A 22,370-nucleotide genomic window follows, 5' to 3' on the forward strand; every position below is an offset into this window, starting at 1 on the left:
CCTATTCCATGTAAAGATTCTGTTTATAGTTTGTTTTCTTTCTCTTGTAGTTTTCTTTTTTTAGGTTCTTTACATAAAATATGAGGGAATGATGGAGACAGCAATTTCCCTTCTGTTAATATTAACTAAATCACAAACACATAATTTAAGAGGACCCGTCGCCTGGTCAAAATTTAGCTTTTTTTATTTTATTTTTCCTTCTGCTCCCCTGAGTAATCCTGTCTTTGTTTTTAAATCCACCATACGGTGTCAGAAATATGGGTCTTTTTATTTAGTGATAATTTTTAAGGTCATTGCAAGGAATTCTCGGCCATTATTACTCTGAGCAGCTTTGGTAAACCTAAACCAAAGGCCCAAATCTCTGGAATTGTATGGCATAAAAGAAAAAAACTAAATGGTCGGGAACACGGCGAGAATTAAATATTTTTTTTTGGGGGGGAGAACTGGCCTCTTTTGACCTGATGACAAGTCCTCATTAAAGAGACTTAGTTTGAACAGTCATTCTGTGCTGACAAAGTCCCTTGGCTCGGTGCTTCATGGCGAGGCCAATTATTTCTATACACCTTCCCACCTGCTTGTAGTCCATCTTTCTCCACCCCACCTGCTTTGATTGACAGCCCTGGCTTCATAGAGCCACAGAAGAGCACACATAGATGGAAACCATGCAGTTGGGAAGGTGTATATAACTGATTGGCCATGGCGTGAAGCACCGAGCGCCCGTACTTTGCTTGAACAATCATTCTGTGCTGACAGTCCCTTTAAAGGAAAGCTGACAGCTGATACATACCACTCACTGGCTGTAAGATTTCAGCCAAGTATGTTTCACTGCGGCGTGTCAGAGAAAAACGTACTTAAAAGCCGCCGTGGACCAAGCCGCACTGGTGATTATTCGGGAGGGTGGTTTCCAGTAGCTTCTTCCCGCTCGCTGTCAATAACTGACCGATCTCTCTCTATAGGGAGAAGCCACCAGGGACCAGCCTTTCCGACTAGTTTCCCATGCCGCTTGGTCCCTGGCGGCTTTTAAATTGGGTTTTTCTCTGGAATGCCATAGTCACACACACATAACCGAAATCATACAGCCAGCGACTGATACATGGTGCTCGTAGTAAGGGTGATTTTATAAAAACTAAAACAAGTGATACATCGCTGGAATCATTCTCTGCCCTGCATTATGCTGCTTTCACATGGGAGAGCAGAAACCTGGTGGTAGATTACCTTTACAATTCTCAGTACAAAGAATTAATGTATTTTCTTGATACTTCCCAGCAAACCTTTTTATAAATGTTGATCAGGAATTGTGTGATTTCCAGCCACGGTCGCTGTTTGCCAAGGGCTGGCATGTCTGAATTCTTCTCACAGTATAACACTATTGCAATTCCTTTCTAGTACTCTGAGCCCCTAGTGCAAAAGTAATTGATTTTTGGTTATAATTGTAGGTCGTAAGTTGGTTTTATTTTCTGATTGCCTCTAAATCCTTTGCGTCTGTTTTTCAGAAGCTGAAATAGACATTAGGATGCGAGAAGAGTTTTCAAAAGTGTGCTTTGAGACATTGCTTCAATTCTCATTTAGCAATAAAGTAACAACACCACAGGAAGGCTATATTTCCAGAATGGCACTTTCTGTGCTATTGAAGAGATCCCAAGATGTCCTTCATCGCTACATAGATGATGAAAGGCTGAGCGGGAAATGTCCTCTGCCAAGGTATGTATGGGTTTTAATATGCATTCCTGCTATTGGTACTCAGGATGTATCCTGGAAATAAATTATGCAGCAGAAATTTTCATCTTGATGTATTCCCTTGTGCGAACATTGAACGGCAAAATCTTACATGTCCAAGAAAAAAAAAGTTTTCACGGCTTCAGACCAGTGAGCTAATACAGTATGACTGAGAGATTTCTAAAGCAAGGAATTGCAATTGCTAATCCAGTGGTCCGAGAATCAATGAATACTTCTCGATTAACTGCCCATGTAAGCGTACCAGCGATAACCCTACAAGGGTTGATTGGCTCATTTGCGTTATGTTGTGTTAATTGTTATGGGCAACGCAACACCCGTTGTAAACAGCCGATGAGGCTTTTAATACAATCATTCTGTTCGAAGCAGTTGTGTGTATACAGGCCATTAAATGTGCAACAGGCCAAAATCGCCCTTTCTACATAGACCTGTGGTCGATGACTTCCCAGAAACAAAAAAGTATTGGTAGGTTTCGTGTTTCAAGCAGAAGCAATTAGAAATAAATTATTTTGCAAACTTTTACTCAGATGTAACAGTCCCCCCCAGATAATCCATTCCTGACACATCCTTACTGCACCCCAATTCCAGCTATGCTTCTCCTTTGCCCTACCCACTTGTTCTGTTCTGGGTTAAGATGTTTCCTGGTGGTCAAGAAGAAGGTGAGACCAACACAAAACATAGCACTGGATATGGCTGTAGAAGCTCCTCTACAATCGCCAGCAAGTCTGATCGATTGAAACATAAACTGGACTGGACTCTTTTCTAGCAAGACTAGGACATTGAGTGGTCACCTAGTCTTGTCATCTACTGTACTTCAAAAAAACGTTTTATAATTGGCGGAGGCTGATGGACAGTTCTGGTCTCCTGCTCATCTGTCAGCAGTTATTTTGTGGGGTTGAGATCTGTGTAGTCTTTGAGGAACGCAGCACTAACTAGTACAGGAGAAGAAACTAATAGTAAATGTCCCAAAATCATATTCCCCAATTTGTCTAAAAATAAAGTGACCCCCTTTTAATAAATTTGTATACCTTCAAACATCTATAGATGTCAAACTTGTATTTTACTGCATTGTTAACGTTGTTTATTCCAAGTAATGGAGGATTCTGCTTACATATTTCAGGCAGCGTGTAACGGAAATCATATTTGTGTTAAAAGCTGTAAGCACTCTCATAGATTCACTTAAGAAAACTCACCCCGAAAATGGTAAGTAAAGTAGATAACACTGTTTTATTTTTTATAAATGCAGTGGTAAATGCTCAATCATTTTTCCAAACTACTAGTATAGACTTTAGATTTACTACTGAGAATCATCACATAGTTTACTGCATGACCCAGATGTCCCATAAATGAGTTTTCAAGTTTGGCTGCAGAACTTCAAGAGGACATATCAAACTTCTAATGCAAGTTGGCTATATACATGCAAAATGATTGCGATTGCATCAAGATATACTGTATGTTGAAAATACAACTCTTCTGGCGTCCTAACTTTTCTACATAGCTGTACAGTACTTAGACATTTAGGAAGAAGCACATGGCGATTCCTTATCAGATTTGCCCTTTTTTATTATTGATTTTCTCCTTCTTTGCTGTTTTTTTTTTTTTTACCTGATTAAAAACCTGTTTTGTGCCTTTATTAAGCACTTTGCCATTCCTCTTTTTTTTGTTCATCAATGTGGGTTTATTTAGCCAATTCAGATGTTTATCCCAAATTAATCATTCCCTACTTTTTAAAAGTGGCACAGTTTTTGCACAGATGTACTCCACTACTTCCCTGGCATAGTTGTATTTTCTTGCAACGTTTTAAAGGATTATGTGCGTTCACTAAAGGCACAAAAGAGCAAAATAAAAACTTTCCGTTTGCACAAAACTCTTCACACATGGATTTTCATCAAGATGACACACTATCAGGGCAAACAAAGGAGACAAAAAAATGACTAGAAAAGCTTTCAAATAATGATTCTAGGTCCATATGTCTACTACCTAGGCAGCAATAACGTTATCTACTCGAGACTGAGCATAGAATTCTAGATTTCTCCACTGCTTAGTAGACCGCTACATCATCTGAGGTCATTGGCGCAATGCATTATTGGGACCAGAGCATCACGAGGAGCGGGAAGACTGCCGGGGATGCCAGAAGGTGAGAATATCATGATTTTTTATTTTTTTAATTATTTTTAACATTAGATCTTTTTACTATTGGTGCTGCATAGGCAGCATCAATAGTAAAAGGTTGGTCACACTTGTCAAACACTGTGTGTGACCAACCTGTCAATCAGTTTTCCAAGCGATGCTACAGATCGCTTGGAAAACGCTAGCATTCTGCAAGCTAAAAACGCTTGCAAAACGCTAGTGTTTAGCGGGAATACGCATGCCAACTCTGCATGCGATATACCCGCGGCAGGAGTTGCGGAATTGCCGCCAAAATTTCCGCGGAAATTCTGCAACGTGTGCACTTAGCCTAAAAGGGTTTTCCCACGAACGAAAGTTCATTTTAAAAATTGTCTGTCTGACCGTGTACGGAGCATACCACATCTCCTTGGCAGGGGAGGAAGCAAAAGACAATACTGACATTACAGCAGGGGATCACAGAGGATTCATTTTGTCAGGTAAAATATTTCACAGACTGTTTTTAAACAATATTTTACCTCACAAAATGTATCCTCTGCGATCTCCTGCTGTAATGTCAGTATTGTCTTTTGCTTCCTCCCCTGCCCAGGAGCTGTGATATGTGTACACGGTGTAGGGATTGGCTCGGGTGAGCAGTGGTAGGGCCGCAGTAATGAGACAACACACAGGCTTCCAGTCCAAACTTCAGTGGTTTATTGTCACTTTAAACAGTCCATGATAGAAAGTAAGAGTTAAAAACCAAACATACTCCAGCTTGGAGAACCACTGGTCTCAGACTCACCCTTACACGGGACAGGCTTAACTAAGCGGCTGCCAGGTCAGCGGCTTCCGCCAGGTGCCATTCCCAGGGTTGCTAATAGTCATGTCACCATCCTATGCGGCATATGTGGCAGAGGAAAACAGTTCAGGCTCATTCCAGCCTAGCTCCACACCCAGAATAACATGTGCCAAACAAAAGAAACTCCATTACATTGTCTATAGCCACACCCACAGGTATGGTACCCAACACATGGGCTGATCACGTGACCGTGACATCACTGCAGGTCCTCAACCTTAGGGAAATAACATGCCAAAACTTATCCTGCTGGGAGAAATATATCTTCCGTCCAGCACTACACTTTTTACTGCACCACATACCTCCCCCTTTGTTCAACCCTATGGGGGGGTGGACACATGACATACAGTGGACTCTGGACAGGGCATCTGCATTCCCCTGTAGCCTGCCTGCCCGATGTTCTACTGAAAATTTAAAATTTTGCAAGGACAGAAACCACCTGGTGACTCGTGCATTTCTCTCCTTAGCTTGACTCATCCATGTAAGAAGGGAGTGGTCTGTCACCAAGCGAAGTTTTCTCCCCAGCAAATAATAGCGAAGAGACTCAAGTGCCCATTTAATGGCCAGGCACTCTCTCTCCACAATACTGTACCTGCTTTCGGCTGGGGTAAGCTTCCGGCACAGGAAACTAACGGGATGCTCTTCTCCGTTAATTTCTTGAGACAACACGGCACCAAGACCTATCTCAGAGGCATCGGTTTGCACGATGAACTCTTTTGAAATCGGGTGTAATCAGAACGGGTGTACCACACATTACTGATTTTAACTTTACAAAGGCCTCTTCTAACTGATCATTCCATTGAACCATCACAGACTTCCTCCCTTTCAAGCAGTCTGTTAAAGGCGCGGACAACGTTGCAAAGTTGGGAACAAATCGCCTGTAATATCCCACTAAGCCTAAAAAGGCTTTTACATGCTTTGTTGTGAGGGGAATGGGGCCAGTTCTGAATTGCCTCCACTTTGTTTATTTGGGGCTTAAGGACCCCTCTCCCGATGACATTACGCAAGTACCGAGCTTCCTCCAACCCTATGGAACACTTCTTTGGATTGGCTGTTAGCCCTGCTTGTCGGAGGGAATCTATCACCGCCTGTACCTTGGGTATGTGACTTTCCCAGTCTGCACTGTACACAACAATATCATCCAGATAGGCTGAGGCATAACGGCGATGGGGACGGAGAACAATATCCATTAGCCGTTGGAACGTCGCCGGCGCGCCATGCAAACCAAAGGGTAATACCTTATACTGAAACAGCCCTTCGGGCGTTACAAAGGCCGTTTTTTCCTTAGCTGCCTCTGTTAGGGGCACCTGCCAATACCCTTTTGTAAGGTCAAGGGTTGAAAAATAACGTGCCTGCCCAAACCGCTCTATCAACTCATCCACCCGGGGCATGGGGTAAGCATCAAATTTTGAAACTTCATTAAGTTTTCTGAAGTCATTACAGAACCTTAGCGTCCCATCAGGCTTAGGTATTAGGACTATTGGACTGTCCCAGTCACTTTGCGACTCTCCTATGACCCCTAATTGTAACATATTTTCCACCTCCCGTGATATGGCTTGTCGCTGGGCCTCAGGCACCCGATATGGCTTTAATCTGACTGGCCTGTGGCTCCGTAACAATGTCATGTTGGACTATGGAGGTACATCCAGGGAGCTCAGAGAAAACGTCCATATTTCAGCTAACAAACTCCCAGACCTCCTGAACCTGTTTAGGAGACAAAGTATCTGGTATTTTGACTACAGACAAGGCTTCTCCTTACTCACTCAGCGGTAATGGAGCCTTCCCTACAGGAAATGCAGGCAGCGGACTATCCCCGCCAAGGTGGTCTCTGTTTTTCCACAGTTTAAGCAAATTAATATGATAAACCTGCTCTGGCTTCCTCCGACCTGGTTGGTGTACCTTATAGTCTACCGGTCCCACCTTCTCCATAATCTCATAGGGCGCCTGCCACCTTGCCAAAAATTTGCTATCCACTGTGGGCACAAGTACCAACACCCGATCCCCAGGACTAAAGGTTCTTACCCGAGCCTCCCGGTTATAGACCCGACTCTGAGACCGTTGTGCTGCTTCCATATGTTCCCGGACCAATGGTAGGACTGTCTCCATCCTTTCCTACATTTTTGCAACATGCTCTATTACACTCTTGTGGGGGGTTGGTTGGTTCTCCCAAGCCTCTTTGGCTATATCAAGTAAGCCCCGGGGATGTCGGCCATACAATAATTCAAAGGGCGAGAACCCCATAGATGCCTGCGGCACCTCCCGTACTGCAAACAACAAATATGGGAGTAAAAGATCCTAATCCTTCCCATCTTTAGAAACGTTTTTTTTTTGCATGCTCTTTAGCATCTTATTGAATCTTTCTACCAGCCCATCTGTTTGGGGATGATAAACTGAGGTGCGCAACTGTTTGACATTTAACAAGCGGCAGAGCTCTTTCATAATTTTTGACATAAAGGGGGTTCCTTGGTCTGTTAAAATCTCTTGCGGAATCCCCACCCTAGAAAACATACCCATGAGTTCTTTTGCTATGAGCTTAGCTGACGTGTGGCGCAGCGGAACAGCCTCAGGATATCGGGTGTAATCTAGAACTACTAGGATGTGTTGGTGCCCCCTTGCTGACTTATTGACAGGTCCGACCAGATCCATTGCCACTCTGTCGAAAGGCACCTCTATAATAGGTAAAGGAACTGAAGGACTCCGAAAGTGTGGCTGGGGACTGGTTACCTGGCACACAGGACAGGAATTACAATACCGTTTAACTTCTTCATGGACCCCTAGCCAGTAAAACCGCTGCAAAATTCGGTCTAGGATTTTCTTTTGGCCCAAATGCCCACCGAGTACATGCGCATGTGCTAGGTCCATTACCAGCCTACGATAGGCCTGAGGTACCAATAATTGCTCTACCATTTCCCCACGTACTTTCTCAACTCGATACAACAGGTCTCGGTTTAGCTCAAAGTGAGGCAACTCGGTGGCTGCCCCAGGTTGTTGGGGTTCCCCGTTAATAAACAGTACATTTTCCCTGGCCCGAGTCAAAGTAGGGTCTCGGAGTTGCGCTGTGCCAAAATTATCGCACAATACATTTAAGTCTAACAATTCAGGTCCTGGCGGCAAGTCTTCCACATCCCCGGCCAACACTTCTATGGGAGAATTTTCCCCCTCCTCCACTGAAGGGGAGGCCACCCCTACCGCCAACACTTCTTCCTCTGGGCTACCAGGTTCAGGCCCCACTTCTGAAGAATGTAACCTGGTTGTCAGCGGTGTCGGCAGTTGTCCACTGGGTGAGACAACTGTTGGCCAAAGTACAGAAAATAAAGGAAAATCTCTACCAAGTATCAATTCATAATGTAAGTTAACTACAACCCCCACCTCGTGGCACCGCCTCCCCGCTGGCGTGTTTATCACCAATAGTGCGGTAGGATAGTCTTTTAAGTCCCCATGTATACATAACACCCCAATTTTCCGACCAGTGTACTCACTGGACTGAACCAGACTGATTCGTACCAGGGTCACGAGACTCCCTGAGTCCAGTAGGGCCATGGCTGGGGTACCCTCTATATCCACCTTACACAAATGCCCCATATTGGATCCCTCCTGGATGCCTGTAGCGCAAATCAGTTCAGCATAATGGGATTGGCGACACCCAAAGTTTGTCTCCATGGGCTCAGCCAGGTGGGGGCAATCAGCTCTCATATGACCAGGCTCCTGGCACCGCCAGCAGACTATGGGGCCTCTTTCTCCTCCAGAAAAGTCTTGAGTGGCCTTCCTGGGCTCTGCTCGCCGAGTCAGGGGTGGAGATTGAGGGAACCTTCTGGACACCTTCCGGGGAGTCCCTCCCTGGAGCTCTTTGGTTGCCCCATATCGCTCTATCAGGTCCATCATCTGGAGTGCATTAGTAGGGGATGCTTGCCCGACCCATGATTGGAGGTAGTGGGGCAAACCCCTCCAAAATTTATCAGTCACTCTGCGGTCCAGCATGGCCACGGGCGACAGTACCTCAGGCTGCAACCATTTCTGAAATAAGTGCAACAGGCCATAGTACTGAGAGTGAGCTGGCTTGGAGGGGTTAAACTCCCACTGATGTACCCACTGGGCCCGGACCAACACATTTACCCCAATACGTGCCAGTATCTCACCCTTGACGACTGCGTAGTCCTCCCTCTGCTCAGGGGGTAGGTCTTGGTAGGCTTTCATAGGTCCTGAAGCCAGAAACGGAGCAATGACTTCTGCCCACTGGTCCCGGGGTAGTCTCTCCCGCTCAGCCACTCCCTCAAACATCTCCAGGTATGTCTCGACGTTATCAGATTTCTCCATTTTGGGGATCGCTGTACGAACCGCTTTCCGGACATCATGGATTCCCCGTGAAGCTCCTCTTGTCTGCTATGCCGTGATATGCTGTATCAACAGCTGGTTGGTTTCCTGCTGCTGCTGCGTAGCCTGCTGCTGTTGTCGCATAGCATCCACAAGCACTTTTATTGTGGCCTCCATTTCTGCAGAGTTCCCCAACTGGGTCTGCGCCACTCCTTTCACCCAGGACATAAGCCGGAGTTCAGAGTAAAAATAAGCAAAAATAGCCTGGCCTCACTGCGATTGCTCGCATTCTCCACCAAACTGTAGGGATTGGCTTGGGTGAGCAGTGGTAGGGCCGCAGTAATGAGGAAACACACAGGCTTCGAGTCCAAACTTCAGTGGTTTATTGTCACTTTAAACAGTCCATGACAGAAAGTAAGAGGAAAAAAACAAACATACTCCAGCTTGGAGAACCACTGGTCTCAGACTCACCCTTACACGGGACAGGCTTAACTAAGCGGCTGCCAGGTCAGCGGCTTCCGCCAGGTGCCATTCCCAGGGTTGCTAACAGTCATGTCACCGTCCTATGCGGCATATGTGGCAGAGGAAAACAGTTCAGGCTCATTCCAGCCTAGCTCCACACCCAGAATAACATGTGCCAAACAAAAGAAACTCCATTACATAGTCTATAGCCACACCCACAGGTGAGGTACCCAACACATGGGCTGATCACGTGACCGTGACATCACTGCAGGTCCTCAACCGTAGGAAAATAACAGGCCAAAACTTATCCTGCTGGGAGAAATATATCTTCCGTCCAGCACTACACCTTTTACTGCACCACAACGGTCAGATACAAACCATTTTTAAAATGAACTTCCGTTCGTGAGAAAACCCCTTTAAAGACCAAATATCAACGCCAACATAGCTCCTCCTAAAAAGTACGCCAATGAAAGGAAAGCAGCAAAGGCACAACGTCAAACACAACAACGGGCAAATGAGACTCTTGAAGAGCAACAGCATCGCTGGGATATAAACAATGCATATAAGATGATATGAGAAGAGAAGACAGCAGATGGGGGAGAGAGAAAACGCACAGGGTTGAGAGAGACAGAGCATATGGGGGAGACAGCTCAAATGGGACCGCACATGAGGGGAGAACACGGCACAGGAAGGAGAGAGACAGCAGACAAGGGGGATAGCACATGGGGTAGACAGGTCAAAGAAGAGAGCACAGATGGGAGAAGTCAGCACATGGGGAAAGAGAGAGTGGATAGGTGGGTGAGCACATGGGGGAGAGAGATTCTCAACGCTGCAAAGCCTGCCCCCATCATGACATTACCACCCTCTAGATGCGATAGCATCGGGCCTCCATCTAGTATTTATTTTGCTGACCATAGGGGATCTTCCTACTAAATTATTAGATAAAGCAGAACCTGACACCGATCCCTGCAGTTCTTCAACTTTTTGAGTGGATACCATTTAATATTAGCCTAACTTAAACATCAAATTCTCATCCATCTTTTGTGTATTTCTTTATTGGATAAAGTGTCGTGTAGACCATATCTACAGCTGCAGACCTAGACATTGGAGGCCATAGAGTAGCTGTGTCAGGTTTCTCTTGGAATTTGGCAGCCATCCCAGTAAAATACTGTGTAAATAGTCTTCGTCTGGATTTACCGAAGGGATGTTATGAGCTTGGGGGATTTGTTCACCGAAGCTGGAAAACTCTCTTAAACAACATATAGCTGTGGGATATGATGGTAATTCTTTGCATTCACTCCGCCAGACATCTGAATTAATATAAATGACCTATTTTCCCTGTTATGAAAAATGTTTATCTCCTTCTGCATCTGCTTATTAAAGTAAAAACCATGAAAACTTAAATAAATGGGATAGCAATGGAGATGCTTGAATTAATTGGAAGAATTGGCCAAAGCAATCTTGAGGCTGTGTGACCTTCAGGGCTGGTGACTCACATATCCTCAGGCATCTTATTCATCAAGCCTCTTCTCCGGAGGTAGATGACAGGGTCACCAAAGTGCATGACTTACATTATGCTATTTTCTTACCCTCCTTCAAGTATTCAATGCCACACAAACTGTGGACTCAGAATGTTTATTTCATGGACGGAGGATTCATCACCATTTGCTTTTAATTTAAAACTTGCCCAATAAGCATATAACTTTCTGAATTGTAAAAATGTGCTTTTCATAGCATAATGATTAACATATTAATAATTTCCCAACTAGGTCAATAGTTTTTATATTGATTTTTGTTAAATTATGTATTTGCCCCCCAGCCAGAGGCTTCTCACCTAGCCAAATCGGCTCTCCTGCTTTGCACTGAGGAGAGGTAACACTTCAAAACATGTGTCTACAAATAAAGATTCTGGTTTGGCTTGTCATGTAGCAAAGCTCGTTAAAGGGTCAATATTGACTTTTAGAATTACTACATCTAATAGGTGGCGCCAGGGTAGTAGTCTTCCTTGCTGAAGAGGCTACTTGCATGTTTAAAGAGAATCTGTCACCCCCTTTTAGGCCTATAAACTAAGGCCACCGCCATCAGAGGCTTATCTACAGCATTCTATAATGCTGGAGATAAGCCCCGATGTAACCTGAAAGATAAGAAAAACAAGTTAGATTATACTCACCCAAGGGCGGTCCCGGTGCGATCCGGTCCTATGGGCGTCGCGGTCCAGGTCCCGCGCCTCCAATCTTCATGCGATGACGTCCTCTTCTTTGCTCCCTGTCGCGGCTCCTGCGTAGGCGTACTTTGTCTGCCCTGATGAGGTCAGAGCAAAGTACTGCAGTGTGCAGGTGCCAGGAAAGGTCAGAGAGGCCCAGCGCCTGCACACTGAAGTACTTTAGTCTGCCCTCAACAGGGCAGACAAAGTATGCCTGCGCAGGAGCCGCAACAGGAAGCAACAAAGAGGACGTCATCGTATGAACATGGGAGGTGCTGGACCGCGAAGCCCATCGGAACAGACCGTATCGGGACCGCCCCTGGGTGAGTATAATCTAACTTGTTTTTCTTTTCTTTCAGGTTACATCGGGAGCTTATCTACAGCATTATAGAATGCTGTAGATAAGCCCCTGATGGCAGTGGCCTTAGTTTATAGGCCTAAAAGGGGGTGACAGACTCCCTTTAATTTAAACAGTAAGGCCAGGATTTTATCTTCTTTGTAGTGTCTATACAGCAGACCATATGTAGGGGTGGAGTTCTCTCAGGAAAATGAGTAATAACTAGTGATGAGCGAGTGTACTTGTTGCTTGGGTTTTCCCGAGCACGCTCGGGTGACCTCCGAGTATTTGTTAGTGTTCGGGAGATTTAGTTTTCATCACGGCAGCTGAATGATTTACAGCTATTAGCCAGGCTGAGTACTTGTGGGGGTTGCCTGGTTGCTAGGGAATCCCCACATGTAATCAAGTTGGCTAATAGCTGTAAATCATGCTGCTGAGGCGATGAAAACTTAATCTCCGAGCAGTCATAAATACCCGGAGACCACCCTAGCGTGCTAGGGAAAACCCGAGCAACATCGCTCATCACTAGTAATAACCACCTAAAAACCCAAAGGTAACATGCACTAGGCAACTTGTAAGACACCAAGATCATGTTTTGGCCAGCAAATTAAGTTATACTGTAGTGAATTTAAAGGAAGTTTGTCAACCCCAAAACTGAAAGTGAACTATTTATATGCTCATATAAGGGACTTGGCCCCTATAAAAGTCATACATGTACTATAGATTTTAGACACCGCATATTCTGTGGATATGATATACATTTCCAAGTGGGGTAACTCTTAAAAACCTGTCACTAGGTTAAAAGTGGGCAGTTTTTGCTCAAACTGTATTTCCACTGCCTGCCTAAGTATTCCAATTTTAGTTTGTCTGCCATACAGACCCAGAGATATGAGCCTTTTTATTTAGTGCTACATTGTATGTTGTTTTCCAATCTTAGTGTGTTGTATATGTATCTGTGCATCTTCACTTTGGGTGCATGGGAATTTTGTTTACTTGCTGGTGAGGACAGGGAGTATTTCCTATATAAACACCCACCTTTTTAAAGTTCTGTTCCAGTACAGACTTCAACTAAGGTCTAAAAGGAGCCAGTGAGGGATCTCCAGAAAGGCAGTAAGCAGGTCTTTTTGGGCATGTACCGTATTTCGCGGACTATAAGACGCACCGGACCATAAGACGCACCCCAAATTTGGGGTGAAAATTGCAGAAAAAAAGATTTTTTATAAGATGGGGGTCCGTCTTATTGTCCGAATTTACAGTATCTTACCTGTGGGCTGGTGGTGGCAGAGCAGGGTCACAGGAGGCATGGTGTCGGCAGAGGTGGGGTGAGGCGGTACGGCGTGCACCTGAGCAGGGTCCCTTCCTGCTTAGGTGGGCGACGCCACGGCCTGGTGTCCATGGGAGGGTGGCAGCAGTGGTTACCGGCAGAGGTGTTGGGATGAGGAGGCAGTGAGAGGTATGGCGTTAGAGGGGTCCCTTTCCCCGGTGAGGTGATGCAGCAGCCCGGTAATGCAGCAGAGCCGGGTGAATCCTGTTGTTACCGCGGTGGCAGAGGTGTGGAGACGAGGAGGCGCAGTGAGCGGGGTCCCTTTCCCCGGTGAGGTGATGCAGCAGCCCCGGTAATGCAGCAGAGCCGGGTGAATCCTGTTGTTACCGTGGTGGCAGAGGTGTGGAGATGAGGAGGCGCAGTGAGCGGGGTCCCTTTCCCCGGTGAGGTGATGCAGCAGCCCCGGTAATGCAGCAGGGCCGGGTGAATCCTGTTGTTATCGGTGCGCGCGGCCATCTTCCTGAGGCCGCGCGTTCACAGATGGAGCTCTGCTGCCCGGGGCTTCAGGAAAATGGCCGCCGTGATCCCCATCTGCGCACGCGCGGCATCCCGCGGCCATTTTCCTGAAGCCCCGGGCAGCAGAACTCCATCTGCGAACGCGTGGCCTCAGGAAGATGGCCGCGCGCACCGATAACAACAGGATTCACCCGGCCCTGCTGCATTACCGGGGCTGCTGCATCACCTCACCGGGGAAAGGGACCCCGCTCACTGCGCCTCCTCATCTCCACACCTCTGCCGCCACACCTCTGCCGCCGCACCTCTGCCGCCACGGTCCACGGAAAGCCTGCATTGCGAATATAAGACGCACCCCCCATTTTCCCCCCTTTTTTGGGGGGGAAAAAGTGCGTCTTATATGCCAAAAAATACGGGTACATATTTTTTTCTGTAGTCCTCACATCTTCAACTATCATCATGGCTGATACTGAACATATGAAAATTCACTTTTGTCAACATCTTTAGTTTTCATATATCTGTTACGTTTGAGGTAATAGCCTTGATAAAGTAGATTTAGTGTGGAAAGCTAATTCCATGGAAAGTGCAGTAAAGGGAACCTGTTAGTTATCGGGCTTTATCTGCAGCCATAGTGGTAATCTGTGCTGGTGTCTCATTGTAAGTGCAGCTGGAGGGAGAGAATGAAATGGTATTCTCAGTTGGCAGTGCACAGGGCTATGCCAGTCACCAATCCAGTAAGCGCTGCAGTCATGCCCTGCTACTTGACTGACATCCTGGTCTGTGCACACTGCTGTCTGTTACAGTCTGTGCCACCCTGATGGCTGGAAGTGACCAGCTGTAAGGAGAATATAATGATCTTTTCTCCCTGCAACTGCACTTCCAATTCCACATGAGTACATGTATCAAATCACATGTATAAAATTGTATTTATTTGCAGATTACCACTATGGATGCAGGTAAATGTTTTGTTTGTTTCTTTTGCTTAACAAGCCCCCTTTAATAGATCAAAGTTGAACAATAAATAGGTAACCATTAGTGATGAGCGAATATACTCGTTACTCGAGATTTCCCGAGCACGCTCGGGTGACCTCCGAGTATTTTTTAGTGCTCGGAGATTTAGTTTTCCTCACCGCAGCTGAATGATTTACATCTGATAGCCAGCTTGATTACATGTGGGGATTCCCTAGCAGCCAGGCAACCCCCACATGTACTTATGCTGGCTAATAGATGTACCGTATTTCGCGGACTATAAGACGCACCGGACCATAAGACGCACCCCAAATTTGGGGTGAAAATTGCAGAAAAAAAGATTTTTTTATAAGATGGGGGTCCGTCTTATTGTCCGAATTTACAGTATCTTACCTGAGGGCTGGCGGTGGCAGAGCAGGGTCACAGGAGGCATGGTGTCGGCAGAGGTGGGGTGATGCGGTACGGCGTGCACCTGAGCAGGGTCCCGTCCTGACGCCATGGCCTGATGTGCTGGGATGAGGAGGCGCTGGGATGAGGAGGTCCTGGGATGAGGAGGTCCTGGGATGAGGAGGCGCTGGGATGAGGAGGCGCTGGGATGAGGAGGCGCTGGAATGAGGAGGTATAGTGTAAGAGGGGTCCCTTTCCCCGGTGAGGTGATGCAGCAGCCCAGTAATGCAGCAGAGCCGGGTGAATCCTGTTATTAATAACATCAAACTTAGATGCCGCGCTACAAGGGGATGCTACTACTTCGTAGAGCAACACAAATAATGCAATAAACAAATCCTAAGGTGAGTTACCTTGTGGCCGTCACTGATGTGTCCCCGTAAGGCAGTGGGCTATTGTAATAACTGTGTTCTCCGTGCTGATGAGAGCAACGTTCCTCAGACAACACAGACAAGGGAGCGTCCTCCCAGTCTGTAGAAACCCCTGCGCGCACGCTGCTGATAGTGCCGGCACAGTTATCACAGTAGCCCACTGCCTTACGGGGACACATCAGTGACGGCCACAAGGTAACTCACCTTAGGATAGCACAGTCTCACTTTAGCGCCGGTGTTCATTCTGAGTATCTGAATCCTGTTATCACCGGTGGTGGCGGCCATCTTGCGGAGGCCGCGAGTGCGCAGATGGAGCCTCTGCTGCCCGGGGCTTCAGGAAAATGGCCGCCGTGATCCCCATCTGCGCACGCGCGGCATCCCGCGGCCATTTTCCTGAAGCCCCGGGCTGCAGAGGCTCCATCTGCGCACGCGCGGCCTCCGCAAGATGGCCGCCACCACCGGTAATAACAGGATTCACCCGGCTCTGCTGCATTACCGGGCTGCTGCATCACCTTACCGGGGAAAGGGACCCCTCTCACTGCGCCTCCTCATCTCCGCACGCCTGCCGCCGCACCTCTGCCACCGCACCTCTGCCACCGCACCTCTGCCGGAACGGGTAAGCCTGCATTTCGACTATTAGACGCACCCCCCATTTCCCCCCCTTTTTTGGGGGGGAAAAAGTGCGTCTAATAGTCCGAAAAATACGGTAAATCATTCAGCTGCGGCGATGAAAACTAAATCTCCGAGCACTAAAAAATACTTGGATGACACCTGAGCGTGCTCGGGAAATCTCAAGTAACGAGTATATTCGCTCATCACTAGTAACCATCTCTATACCCACACAGTGCTGCACACCAAGGTGCCTTGCTAAAGGCCACTGGCTTAAGGGTGCTTTCACATTGTGTGCTATGTCCCCTTAGGGGCATACGTCCGAAATTTCCCGCAAAATGGGGTCTGGACGCATGGGACTACGAGGTCATAGACTAATGGTGACGGCAGAGCAAACTTGCACTCTGCCTTGCACTTTTTTGGGGAGTGTACACAGGAGGCAGACACGCGGACGTAGTTGACTGCAGGCTTACACTCCCTAAAAAAGTGCACGGCCGAGTCTCCAAAAATTAATTGTGAGAATTTAGCCTTATAAGCCTGTATAAACGGTTTAGGGGAAGTTCAGCAGATCGCAGAAAGGTACCTAAATAAAGTTTTGCAATTAAAGAATTTCAAATATGTCCCCACCATGCCATTTATTATTCCACTAAATCATCAAATCCTTTTGGTGTCAGATTTTTTTTTCGTTTAAATCTTCAATTTGTCCCTGCATCTTCTTTTAGTTTTCCTATGTGCATATAACATTGCCACCTATTGATGTCACTTTCTGCCACCAAGGTTGAAAATCACTTTATTATCCATCTGTTGAATTTGATAGAAAGAATTTGTATGTGTTTGATTACTATTCTAATAAGAGATTTTTTTTTTACTTCATACTTTACTTGTTTCTTTTTCTTTCCTATTTCCCTTATATTTATAAACAAAAACTGATAGGATCCACTTTAAGCCCTAAAGGGATTGAGTCAGAGGTAACCCCTTTCTGACTGTGGCTGTATGGCTTACACGGTGCAACAAAGCCAAACAGCTAACTTTGCCATTGCTGTAGCCATCCAAACCTTTTTCCTGCAGTATTACTTAGCGGACAGTCAGATGATTGGCCATCCATGTAAAATAAGGAATGTTTCTGTCCACTGGAACCAGATTTGTTTGGAAAGATTAACACTCTGCTGTGCTGCATAGAGGAAGGGGAATTCAATGAGAGGGACTGCTACATGTTATCTGTAGTGATGAGCAAACGTGCTCATAGTCCATGAGCCAAGAACCAAATTTGACGATATCGGTACCAAGCGGAGTGACTAATTCTCTTTGGTATTTTTAGGTAGATGCATGTCTGTAGTTTATTTTTTGATATGATAGCCCTTACATATACGTAGCTTATTAACCCCTTCAGCCCTAGGCCTATTTGTACCCAAGTGCCTAAGCCAATCTGACCTGTGCCACTTCATGGGCTAATAACTTTGGAACGCTTTCACCTATCCAAGCCATTCTGAGATTGTTTTCTCGTGACATATTGTACTTCACGTCAGTGCTAAATGGGAGTCAATATATTTTACCTTTCTATATAAAAAAATGCTAAATATTCGGAAATTTTGGAAAAATCGGCAATTTTTTAACTTTGAAATTCTCTGCTTTTTACAAAAATACTGATACCCCCCATAATAGTTATTAATTTACACTCCCCACATGTTTACTTCATATTGGCATCATTTTGAAAATGAAACCTTATTGTTTTACGACGTAATAGGGCTTATAGTTTTATGCGCAATTTTTCACATTTACAGCAAAACCCACTTTTCAAAGGACCAAGTCACTTCTGAAGTCACTTTAAGGGGCTTACATAACAGAAACCACCCATAAATTACCCCATTTTGCAAACTACACCCCTCAAGCTGTTCAAAACTCATTTTTAAAAACTGTTAACCCTTTAGGTGTTCCACAGGAATTTTAGCATGAGCCAAGAACCAAATATGACGATATCGGTACCACCCGGAGTGACTAGATGTAGTATTTGTAACAAAATTTAATCCAAGTTATGTAAATACACACTGAACATGTCATGTGCATATATATATATATATATATATATATATATATATATATATATATATATATATATATATATATATATATATATATATATGTTACTCCATAATATCTTCAACATCGGACTCTGAATCTGACTGTTGTTCTACTGGCTCGTCTTCAGTACCCTTGTTCTGGCATGTCTGTAATCTGCACATGTCTGTGCACTTCAGGCCATTGCTGAGGCAAGTACACTGAGGAAGTTCACATGACCGCACACACTTGCAGGACAGTAGCTGTATAATAGCTTCTGGTGCTGGTGCCCCTTGCATCCACTTGACAACAAGCTTTCCGTCGTTATCTATCATCCAACCGCAGTCTGTTGGGTTTGCAACCCATGGCTGGCTCTGCAGACTTCTCCTCCAGATCGCAGCCTGGTAGTTTGCACGCAGTGCATGCATGAAAAGGCAGTCCTGGCAAGGAGGGAGTTGACTTGACTCTACCACTCCACGTCTGGCACAGAACAGCTGATAACGGAGCCTGTTTACCTCAGTTGTTTGGGTAGTTGGCAGGTACATGTGGCAGGTGATTTCCTGTAACTTCTCAAAAAGTTCGGTAGACACTTCCCATGAACGACCAACTTCCTGAAAGGCATCCTGGTATGTCTTGTTCATCTTCAACTGCTTGAGTGTCGTCATCTTCCCACGGCCAGCGAATGCACTGACGGTGTCACAGCCTGTAAATGCATGCATACCAATCAATGAATCACATACGCTGCCTCCCAATGTTCGGCTCAGAGTGGTGATATCCAGGAATCTTGTCCGGTTCTGTGTACCGCATTTCTGGAACAGGTGGGATGGGATTTTGTGGCACATGCCCAGACACAGGACCATGACATCAGTATCCTCCGAAGTGATGATGACCGACTTGTAACCAGATTCTGCTGCATGAAGAGCATGGAGAAGGAGGCGTGTGTCTGCTTCTTCTTGATTTGACTTAAGGTCAGCAGCCTCTTCCCACTGTTCTTTGGTGATCTTAAAGCAGAGCTGCTCACATGTGACATACAGCTCCTTCTCCTCAAGCTTCTCCCTGTGGTGTTTCGCCTTCCATTCTTCTACCAGAAACTTTATGAGACTTGCCTTGTTGGAGGAACTACTTAGAAGCTTTTTCCACTGCTGGATGTTGTGCCCATGTTGAATGTTCTTGAAATGGATCCCTGTGCCTTCATATCTGTTGACTCTTTCTGTATCTTTGATGGATGTCTCCTTGTAGACGTCAAAGACAATATCAATGCGCTTGCTCTTAGCACCCTCATGGATAGCGCGACTCATTGCTGTGCCTGCTAGCTGGCCAAATGTTGCATTGTTTCCCTTCAGTTTCTGAACCAGGCTCATCCCATCAATGATGGTTGCAGAGGGCTCGGGGATCACTTCTGCAGGACGAGCATTCCTCTCCAACTCCCTTGCGAGGGCAGCCTTGTTGGTCTTGCGGATAGACCCATCACCATTGGCAAGTGCCCATGGCAATGGACCCAGGGGATGAGTCAAGACATCACTCATTTGTAGCTTTCTGTTCTCAGCTACAAGTATCATCTGGCCAAATAGGTTTCTGTCAGCCTTCAAAATTACCTCCTTGCCAAGACCTTGTCTGCGTGTCTTCATTTGGATGTTAGAGAACGTTTTAAGTTTGTTCTTCGTCATCTTGTCATGAAACAATGTAGTTGGCTTATCGGTACCCAAACGCTCATCCTTGAATGTTTGATATGCATCCTCTCCTATACTGTATGCCCCTTGAAGGTCTTTGGCTACATCTGGTGGTGCTACAGTCGCTGTTGACAAACTGATAAGTTCACCATTATGCTCTTTGTTGAAGGGGTTCACCCAACCTGTCTCCAGCAGTTGAACGAAAGATTGGACATCGGCTTCATCTCTTCTAATCCTAGACACCTGTAGGTCTGAATGGCTGAAGTCAGTATATTGTTGGCCTACCAGGGCCCTCAGCTGCCTCAAGTACATACTGCGGTACTCTGATGTCAGGTAGAACCTGGAAACAGCTCCAACTTTGAGGCTGAAGCCTTTTGTGCCCCCTGGTGTCTGGGTGTCTTTGTTGATTGTCTCTTCAATGGTCTGGTCCACAGGAATTCGTCCAAAAGGATTCTTGCTACCGATCTGGACCGAAAAGCCACCTTGCATGAAGTATTCATGGACCTCTGGGTGTTCTATGGGCAGCCGAGACATTGTGGCATAGTAATAGGTTAGGTATCGGGCATAGTTGACCTTGTCATAGGCAAAACACCATGGTATCATCTGTCGGATTGCTCCTAGGTGAAGCATCCAGTTGCCTTCTCTTGAAGCTCGAACCAGGGCCAGCATGGTCTCGACCATGTCCAAGTATGACATCCAGAATGCTGAGAGTTGTTCATTTCTGAGGGTCTCAAGATAAACTTGAAAGAGCTTCAGGGTAAGTGTGCAAGATTCATTATCCAAGAGCTTTTCGAAGGATCCCTGCGACACACTGATGCGAAAGTTTGTGATGTTCTTCAGTGTTTCATCCAGATGGTGAAGGTCCCTTGCATGGTTTTCTTCTAGCCATGGAAGGAAGTTTTTCCATGCAAGCCTCATAAGTGCTTCATAGACCAGCTTGTGTAGTCTCACTGCTCTGTTGTACCTCCGGCCGTCCATCACTCCAGACACTGATCCTTCAGCGATTACACCGGATTCAACACACAGATCTCTAAGGCCTGCATCCTGAAATCTGTTCCCTATGATAGAGAGGAGATTACAGATTGTGTGGAAGCCTAAAATGACACCTTCATGTAAAAAATGCACTTTTTCCATTTTCTCAACCAAGTGTTTCCAACTACTGTGAAACACTGGTTGGGTCAAAGTGGTCACTATACCCCCTAAAAGATTCCTTGGGGGTGTAGTTTCCAAAATAGGGTCACTTTTTGGGGTTTCCACTGTGGGGGTACCTCAGGCAGCCTTCAAATGTGACATGGCCCCCTAGATTTCTTCCAGTGAATCCGCCACCCAAAAACCACATAGCGCTCCTTCCGTGTTGAGCTGTGCTGTGTGCCCATACTTTAGTTTACGAGTACATGTGGGGTGTTTCTATAAACTGCAGAATTAGGGTAACCAAGTTTGGGTTTGCCGTTAACCCTTGCTAGGTTGCAGGTAAAATTGGATTACAATGTAATATCTGGAAAAAAAATGAAATTTTGAAATTTCGCCTTCATTCTGCTAAAATTCCTGTGGAACACCTAAAGGGTTAACAGTTTTTAAAAATGAGTTTTGAACAGCTTGAGGGGTGTAGTTTGCAAAATGGGGTAATTTATGGGTGGTTTCTGTTATGTAAGCCCCTTAAAGTGACTTCAGAAGTGACTTGGTCCTTTGAAAAGTGGGTTTTGCTGTAAATGTGAAAAATTGCGCATAAAACTATAAGCCCTATTACGTCGTAAAACAATAAGGTTTCATTTTCAAAATGATGCCAATATGAAGTAAACATGTGGGGAGTGTAAATTAATAACTATTATGGGGGGTATCAGTATTTTTGTAAAAAGCAGAGAATTTCAAAGTTAAAAAATTGCCGATTTTTCCAAAATTTCCGAATATTTAGCATTTTTTTATATAGAAAGGTAAAATATATTGACTCCCATTTAGCACTGACGTGAAGTACAATATGTCACGAGAAAACAATCTCAGAATGGCTTGGATAGGTGAAAGCGTTCCAAAGTTATTAGCCCATGAAGTGGCACAGGTCAGATTGGCTTAGGCACTTGGGTACAAATAGGCCTAGGGCTGAAGGGGTTAATAAGCTACGTATATGTAAGGGCTATCATATCAAAAAATAAACTACAGACATGCATCTACCTAAAAATACCAAAGAAAATTAGTCACTCCGGGTGGTACCGATATCTGGCCCGGCTCATGGACTATCAGACAAGGTGTCATCCAAGCATGCTCAGCTGCTAACAGAGTGACTTCGGGGTGCTCAAAAATGAGTCCCCGTGGCTGCATGTCTCACAGCTGTTCGACAACCTGAACACTTGCAGGGATTGAGTGTTAGGGAATCCCTGCATGTGTTACTGCTGGCAAACAGTCCCGAGACATGCAGCAGCGGGGACTCAAACGCCAAAGTCACTCTGCTAGCACCCGAGCATGCTTGGATGA

General features: G+C 45.6%; 1 protein-coding gene across 2 annotated transcripts in view; it reads left to right on the forward strand.

Moving 5' to 3' along the window:
* The window catches only part of MON2 (MON2 regulator of endosome-to-Golgi trafficking), a 137,048-nt gene that overhangs the window by 101,570 nt on the left and 13,108 nt on the right, over positions 1–22,370 (forward strand). For both annotated transcript variants that reach the window (XM_077265501.1, XM_077265500.1), the window contains 2 exons: positions 1,494–1,701; positions 2,855–2,937. In XM_077265501.1, coding sequence (XP_077121616.1) covers positions 1,494–1,701; positions 2,855–2,937 — 291 coding nt within the window. The remainder of the gene's footprint in view (positions 1–1,493; positions 1,702–2,854; positions 2,938–22,370) is intronic.

The sequence above is a fragment of the Ranitomeya variabilis genome, chromosome 5 (assembly GCF_051348905.1).
Source record: "Ranitomeya variabilis isolate aRanVar5 chromosome 5, aRanVar5.hap1, whole genome shotgun sequence".
In the NCBI taxonomy this organism is placed as follows: Eukaryota; Metazoa; Chordata; class Amphibia; order Anura; family Dendrobatidae; genus Ranitomeya; species Ranitomeya variabilis.